The sequence below is a fragment of the Euleptes europaea genome, chromosome 5, assembly GCF_029931775.1.
Source record: "Euleptes europaea isolate rEulEur1 chromosome 5, rEulEur1.hap1, whole genome shotgun sequence".
NCBI lineage: Eukaryota > Metazoa > Chordata > Lepidosauria > Squamata > Sphaerodactylidae > Euleptes > Euleptes europaea.
This window is the reverse complement of record NC_079316.1, coordinates 109,477,566-109,485,650: the sequence shown is the minus strand read 5'-3', so window position 1 is coordinate 109,485,650 and position 8,085 is coordinate 109,477,566. Positions and strand designations below refer to the sequence as shown.

General features: G+C 49.6%; 1 protein-coding gene across 1 annotated transcript; it reads right to left on the bottom strand.

Moving 5' to 3' along the window:
• Nucleotides 1–608: 608 nt before the first annotated feature.
• On the bottom strand, nt 609–6,941 carry LOC130478135 (transmembrane protein 254-like). Its single transcript, XM_056850263.1, has 4 exons — nt 6,768–6,941; nt 3,560–3,663; nt 2,236–2,295; nt 609–729 (listed from the first exon to the last, which is right to left on the bottom strand). The coding sequence occupies exons 1-4, from the start codon at nt 6,939–6,941 to the stop codon at nt 609–611; spliced, it is 459 nt and encodes a 152-aa protein (XP_056706241.1).
• Between the last annotated feature and the right edge of the window lie 1,144 nt (nt 6,942–8,085).

The following is an 8,085-nucleotide window of genomic DNA, read 5'->3' as shown; positions in this document are numbered from 1 at the left end:
GCAATTCCTCAGGTGGCTAGGGGAGGCAAAAGAGAACTTGATCATGTGCTGATACGGCAGGCCTACGGAGGCTGCTGTAGAAACAGCAGTGATGGATCAAATCCTGCCCCTGCCCTGGAACCTCGCTAGGCGAACTTGGGACGCTTTCTCTCTCTCTCTCTCTAACCTACTTTGGGGGGTTGTTGTGAGGGTGAAATGGGTGGGAGGGTCTGGTGCATGACACCTGGGAGGAAGGAGTGCTAAATCAATAAATGGCACAGCAAGTCTGTGTGCGTGTGGGAAATATTAGCCATTAGTCAAGCTTCAAGTGTCTCTGAAATGGAAGTTCTGGTGGTAGGTTCTCATGCTCTCCTGCCGCTATGAAGCCATTGGTGGAGAGGAACATCTGGATTTCTTCCTCTGGTCAAATGATAACGCTCCTTCTTTATCGAGAATAATTCCATAAGCTACTTTCTTCACTTCCCCTAGAGTTGCAATACCAAGAGACACTCCCAGGAGATGGGAAACTCTTCCAAGCGTGTAAGTATTTAGTAGTTCCCCCACCCTCGGGCAGAAAACAATACCCAAAAGCTTGACTGCATTTTTAGTTTTTCTTCCAGTCAAATCCTTCATTGTTTTTTCTTCCTTGGCGGGTTGTAACTCAGCAAGTGGCAGAGGGAGGCCATTCCAAATAAAATTGTTTGAACGGCCCACCGAAACTGGGTTGAAGGGTCTGTGATGCCTTTGTCCCTGCAGAGAAGACACAAACCAACCGACTTTCAACTGCCATCTATGTCACACAATTTTAGATGGTCGGGGAGCAGGGGAAGAGGAGACAAGTAAAAAGCCCTCAGATCAACAAAGGAAAGGAAGGATTTGAGACAAACATCTCTGGCAGGATCCTTCAACTGTGATGACCCTGGGGGCACTGCTAGAATCTTGGAAAAGGGTTGAGGGGGCCGCCATAATATGGCCGCCATGGAGGACCCATGGCGAGTCACAAAATGGAGGGTGGCGAGTCACAAAATGGCTGCCATTGAGGACCCAATTACAAAATGTTGAGGGGATTCCCTCCAAGCATCCACCTCTGATAGGACCAGGTTTTTTTTCCCTGAATGGGTGCTCCTTGCAGACACTAAGGTGACACCTTCTAGGCCAGGGGTGTCGAACTCATTTGTGAGGAGGGCTGGATATAACATCAATGTCTCTTGATCGGGCCGAAGATGTGTAGCCTCCGGGAGGGGGGAGGGGAAGAAAAAAAAAACTCCCCAGTGGCAGGCCAGGTCTGCCGCCATGCAAGGCAATGGGTAGACCTGGCCTCCAGACAGAGACTTGGTTCCCCCCCCCCGTGGAGGCCAGGTCTACCCATTGGCTTGTATGGCAGTAGACCTGGCCTCCCGACTGAGACCCCCCCCCACACACACAGAGGCCAGGTCTATCCATTGGTAGAAACCAATGAGTGGACCTGTCCTCCGTGGGGGGGGGGGGAAGTCTCTGTCCTCCGTGGGGGGGGGGTCTCTGTCAGGAGGCCATGTCTACCGCCATGCAAGCCAATGGATAGACCTGCCCACCAGACGGGTTTTTCCCCCGCCAGGTCTACCCCCACAGGAGGCCAGGCTTGCATGGCAGTAGAGCTGGCCTCCCGACTGAGACTTCCCCCCCCCATCCCCCATGGAGGCCAGGTCTATAGAAACCAATGGGTAGACCTGGCCTCCGGGGGGGGGGGGGGGTCCTGGTCGGGAGGCCAGGTCTACCGCCATGCAAGCGGTGGCCTGGCTGCCCCGTGAAAGTGCGGGGGCGTGGGGGGGGCGCAGGCCTTGGGTCGCGGCTGGTGAGCAGCCCTCCAGGGGCCGGATCCGGCCTGCGGGCCGCCAGTTTGACACCCTTGTTATAGGCTCTTCAGAGGAATCTCCTCTAATGAGCTGGACTTCTCACTTCCATGAGAACTGGAATATTGTCCCACCATGTTCTAAACCCGTGGTTCTCAAACTTTTTTCGGGCCACCGCTCCCTCAGTTCCACCAACTCCTCCCCAGTGGCCCCCTACCCCACCCTACAAAAAGCATTTTTCAAAATAGTGGTTTTGCATGACTCACTGAGGGAGATAATAACAATAAAATCCAAAAGGGTAACCATTCATTGCACATCTGTTCAAAATCAAATTAAAAACTTTTCGACCTTATCCGGCATCTTCGAGACTTTAAAAGACAAGTGAGGGAAGGCCGAGATGGCAAATAAAGAAAGAGGGGCAACTTACCTGCACAGCTTGAGAGCGTAAAGTGTTTCCAAGACATGAATTAGCCAGGCAATGGCATATCTAAAAATGAGGAGGGGGGAAAAAAAACAATAAATGTTTTTGGACTCTGTTCCTTCAAATCTGGCCTGAGACAGTTCAATGCCCATGGGAGAAGTCTGATGGGTGCATTCCCCACCAAATGTAATTAAAATGCTGGGGCAATAAGTGAGGGGGGCCCTCTCCTGCCCCTCACTGAGCTGCACTCTTTATGTCAACCCAGGACTCAAAAGGAGGGGGGGAGGTATTGCATCTACCACCTTCCAAGACCAAAAACACTCAGGTTTGGGCCCAAAATTGCATTCTCAAGCATGCCCAGTGAAGATCTCGTTCTTTTCTCAGGCTGTAGACCCCCACCTTTTACACCCCCATCCCCACTCTTGGATAACATAAGAAAAGCCCTGCTGGATCAGACTGAGGCCGATCAAGTCCAGCAGTCTGTTCACACAGTGCCCAACCAGATGCCTCTAGGAAGCCCACAAGCAAGACGACTGCAGCAGCATTGTCCTTCCCATGTTCCACTGCATCTCATATAATAGGCATGCTCCTCTGATCCTGGAGAGAATAGGGATACATCATGACTAGTATCCATTTTTACTAGTAGCCATGAATAGCCCTCTCCTCCATGAACATGTCCACTCCCCTCTGAAAGCCTTCCAAGTTGGCAGCCATCGCCACATCCTGGGGCAGGGAGTTCCACAATTTAACTCTGTGTTGTGTGAAGAAAGTCTTCCTTTTATCTGTTTTGAATTTCTCGCCCTCCAGCTTCAGCAGATGGCTCCGCGTTCTGGTATTATGAGAGAGGGAGAAAAGTTTCTCCCTGCCCACTCTCTCCACACCATGCATAATTTTATAGACCTCTATCATGCCTCCCCTTAACTGCCTTCTTTCTAAGCTAAACAGCCCTAAGCGTTTTAACCGCTCCTCACAGGGCAGATGCTCTAGCCCCCTGGTCATTTTGGTTGCTCTTTTCTGCACCTTATCCAGCTCTGTAATATCCTTTTTTAGGTGTGGGAACCAGAAATATACACACTATTCCAAATGTCATCTTACCATAGAGTTGTACAAGAGCAGTATGATAGCAGCAGTTTTATTCTCTATTCCTCATCTAATTATGGCCAGCATGGAATTTGTCCACTCCCCTCTTAAAGCCTTCCAAGTTGGCAGCCATCACCACATCCTGGGGCAGGGATTTCCACAATTTAACTATGCATTGTGTGAAGAAATCATGAGGAGGGCAAAGTCAGTGAGCAAGGAAATCCAGGCTCATTTTCGGAATCCAACTTACCCAACATTAAGACAGGATTTGTGGTTCTCCACCAGGTATCTTGTGAAGGTGCCAAGCGGTCCCAGGCAGTCGCAGGGGATTGTTGCCGGTGAAAAGACTATCCACTAAGAGAGAGGAAGAGAACGAGAGGTGCGTATTCCTAGGCATCAATCAGACGTTTCCACATCATTTGTCAAGCTCGGTCTTGTCTGTAATAAATTAATTCAAGTAACCTGAACGATATCCATGTCTTACACAACAGAAGAATGGAAAGGTTTCCACACCACGATGGCTCTCACTCAGCCTTGGGAGGTTTTTTTTTTTTTTAATCTTCTGTGGGTAATAAACAAATTGAAGGGACCTGAACGACGTGCATGTCTTACACAAGGGAAGAGAGGAAAGGTTTCTACGCTTTGCTAACCAGCATCCTTTTTAGCCTGGTTCTAGAAACACATTGTGAAGAACGGGGGCCCAAATCAGAAATTGACGGCTGCTTTGGAATCCCAAAGTAATTATCATAGGTAAAAGTTTCTTGCCTCCATGATCGGAAAATAACAAGACAGCGTAAGAGTTTATACTGAACACCAGAACTCAATGGAATCTCAAGGGATGGCTATCCCAATAGAAGGGGATTACGATTATTTATACGAGTTTAGATGTTTATACCCTTTTTTCCCCTCAGTGGAGACAGAAAGCACCTCAGATAACAAACATGAAGCTGCCGTCTACTGAACCAGAGCCTTGGTCCCTCAAAGTCAGTATTGTCTACTTACTGTCAGCGGCTCTCCAGGGTCTCAGGCAGAGGTCTTTCCCATTACCTATGTGCCTGGTCCCTTTAACTGGAGATGCTGGGGATTGAACCTGGGACCTTCTGCATGAAAACAGATGCTCTACCACTAAGCCACAGCCCCTAACACAGTCCTCTCTGACTCCAGCTGTGTCCCCCCAACAACCCTGTAAGGAGGAATCTTCTCCACCACTGAGAGATCACCTTGCAAAGAGACAGAGGAAGCACTGCACCCTTGCCTCTTTACCTGGCCGGTGCTTCCAGGAGGCTGCCAAAAACTAAAGCACCAGCCCAAAGGGGGCTCAACTACCCAGCAAGAGGGGCTCTGCTCCCCACCTGAGGGTCACAAATCCTGGGTGGAACCACTGGACACTTCATTTATTTCCTTCCTTTACACATGGTCTTTCTCCCCAGTGGGTACCCAAGTGACTTACATCATTATTAGGAAACAATTTTTTACAGTAGGAGTTGTTCGACAGTGGAATCGGCTACCTGGGGAGGTGGTGAGCTCCCCCTCACTGGCAGTCTTTAAGCAAAGGCTGACCCTGCATTGAGTAGGGGGTTGGACTTGATGGCCTCTATGGCCCCTTCCAATTTTATGATTCTATGACTCTCCTCTCTTCCATTTTATCCTCACAACAACCCGGTGAGGTAGGTTATGCTGAGAAAGTGCGGCTGTCCCCTGGTCACCCAGCAAGCTGCCAGGGCAGAGCAGGGATTCAGGCCTGGCTCTTTCAGATCTTAGTCCGAAAGACTATAACCACTACACCACTCAAGCTGTCCACAACAACCTGCCCGTCATTCCTTTAAAACCCCCCAAAGAAACAACTGTCAAAACAAGTCTGACGAGGTGCAGCGTAGCATACCTGATCACATGCATGCAGTTGTAGATGTGTGCTCCTAGACAGGAGACCTAATTGAAATGTGATGCCGGCAGGACAGAAGAGACAGATCCATGTTGGTTTGCCTTTGCCCATGCAATGTTGGCACAGGCACATCAGGCTACAGATCTGTAGCCCAGGTGGATGCTATGCAGGCAGGTACGGAGCTGTGGCTCAGGGGAAGAGCATCTGCTTGGCATGCAGGAGGTCCCAGATTCAATCCCAGGCATCTCCAGTTAAAAGGTACCGCAAGTTGGAGATGTGAAAGACCTCCACCCGGGACCCTGGAGAGGGAAGGCAATAAGAAACCTTGACAGACCATGCTCTATGTGCACACTAATATATTACATGCATGAGTGCATGCATGCGCTGGGCTTGTGCATGTGTAAATTCTTCCACACTGACAGCATCGCATTTAAACCAGGGCACGTCTCGGTACCTCCACCCTGCCCCGTTCAAAGACTGAACTTCCAGGAAACTGTGCGGGGAGGAGGGAGAAGAGGTGGGCACGGTTTTAATCTGCAGAAGGGCCAAGTCTTGAAATTCATGCTCACCAGGGAAGCAACCCAGCTCTTCCCCAACCTGTTCATACCTCCAAGAGAGAGTTCAGACATGATCAAGAAGACACAGGAGGAGAAACTGCCCAGGCTGCAAATAAATAATGCCTTCAAGCTTGGGAGCCGGAGCAGCATTCAAGGATTTGGACCAGGATCTGGGGGATCCCAGTTCAAATCCTGACTCTCGCCATGGAAGTCTCTGGGTCCCGAGTATCTCTCTCTCAGCCTCACCTACCTCGCAGGGTTGTTGTGAAGAAAGGATCTACGCCACCCTGACCTCTTTGGACAAAGGGGGGCAGGATGGAAAAAGTGCTTAATTTGATTAGCAGACAATAACAGTAATTAACATTATTAATATAGTAATAATAATTAATAATAATTAGTACTATTATTAATAATACTTTCATTGGAATGAATGCTGCTGAAAAGGGATTACCTAACATCAGTAATAATAATGCATTTACAGTTGTCACCATCCCCAGCCTCAATGGATGCTTACTTATATGAAATTATCCCAATTTTAATACACAGAATCGTAAGAGTTGGAAGGGACCACCGGGGTCATCTAGTCCAACCCCCTGCACAATGCAGGAAATTCACAACTACCTCTCCCCCAAACCCCCCGTGACCCCCTACCCCATGCCCAGAAGATGGCCAAGGTGCCCTCCCTCTCATGAGCTGCCTAAGGTAGATTTCATTGTTTAATTGATTTTATTTCACCCAACCTTTGGGGTCCTCTAACTTTGTTTTAAGGTTGGGTCATTTCCCCCTCTGTTTTGTACTGGCTCAGAAATCTTGCGGAGCCCTAAAATGACCCCCCCCCCAAAAAAAAACACCCCACTACAGAGATAGGCTCAGCTGAACTTGGCTAGGGGGAGGTGTCTTCACTCACACAGCATCACAAGAGTTGGAAGGGACCCCCCAGGGTCATCTAGTCCAACCCCCTGCGCCATGCAGGAAAATCCAGCCCCCACCCCACCCCACCCCACCCCACCTCCACTCACGCCGTAGTAGCCCATGCCGGCCGCGATGAGCACCATCCACGCGGGGTGGGCGGCTTGGAAATAGGTGCCGGGGCTGCGGGGCCGCTGGCGGGGGGCCATGGGCGCGCAGGCTGCGGCGCCACCGGTCGAGCCGGCCAGGCTGTCCCGGCCCTGCGCCAGCCTCCGCCAGGACATCGCCGGCGCCGGCCCCGCCCACTGGGGGGCGGAGCGCAGAGGGAGGGCGGGGACGCCCGGGGGCGGGGCAGGCCGCGCGACGTCACACAAAGGGCTGGCAGGCGAGGGGGAGGGCGAGACCATTCTTCCGCCGCGCGGGGGGGGGGGAAACTCCTGCAACGTTTTTGCAAGCGGGGCGTCACGTTAACCGGATAGGGTTTATCATAAAGAGACGAGTTAGGTCATGTTAAGCAATAGTTATAACTCTTATTGATTCTTCAGTTATTATTGACAGAAAACGTAGTAGATAATCGCAGTTAGATAAAGAAGACATGATATGAGGATGCAGGATAAAACTTTCTAATTAGATCATTTTAACTCAAAATGGGGTGGAATGTGTGTTAAGAATTAACTGAACCAAATTAGTGAAATAAAGGTCAATCTATTATTTAGAATAATGGGTGGCAGCTGTGCCGGACAAGGATTAAGATGTGGTGTTTATTTCCCTACTTTGCCCCCATTTCCCCTTTTTCCTTTTTGTACCCTGAAAAATCTTAATAAAATAATTAAATATACAAAAACCAGCGCTGTTGACATGCAAATTTTAATACATTGAATACTAGCATCATAGGTCGGGATGCCAGGTCCCTCTTCGCCACTGGCAAGGTTTTTTTGGGGGCGGAGCCTGAGGAGGGGGAGGTGAGGGGCTTCAGTGCCATAGAGTCCAATCACCAAAGTGACCATTTTCTCCAGGGGAACTGATCTCTTATCGCTTGGAGATCAGTTGTAATAGCAGGAGATCGCCACCTACTACCTGGAGGTTTGGAAATCAAACTAGGAAGGCTAGTGCCCCAAAAGTAGGAGTTAACAGCAATCAACAGGCACTTATGGCAAAGAAGCACGAAACTAGTGTTGCTTACACAAGAAATCCATGTCTTGTTACCAACAACAAAAGTTAAAGACAAGGTACATATATAAGGTCCCAAAGTGGTTACAAAAGGTAAATGTCTGAAGACCATAAAGGTCAAAAAAGTCCAAGAATGCCAAAGCAAGGAAGATAGATTTCCGGTAGGGTATCCTATTTCGCATAAGCTTTTTTGATTCTGACAATCCCACGACGATCAATCACAGTTCCTCAGAGCATATGTTCTCCGGAAAAAAGGCT

What these genes read in the sequence shown, in the direction of transcription:
- LOC130478135 (XM_056850263.1), bottom strand. Translation starts at nt 6,941, where the DNA reads ATGTCCTGGCGGAGGCTGGCGCAGGGCCGGGACAGCCTGGCCGGCTCG. An exon ending in CCGGCATGGGCTACTACGGC is followed by an intron (nt 3,664 to 6,767) that starts GTGAGTGGAGGT and finishes CCTCTCTCTTAG; the next exon opens with TGGATAGTCTTTTCACCGGC. An exon ending in AAATCCTGTCTTAATGTTGG is followed by an intron (nt 2,296 to 3,559) that starts GTAAGTTGGATT and finishes CCTCATTTTTAG; the next exon opens with ATATGCCATTGCCTGGCTAA.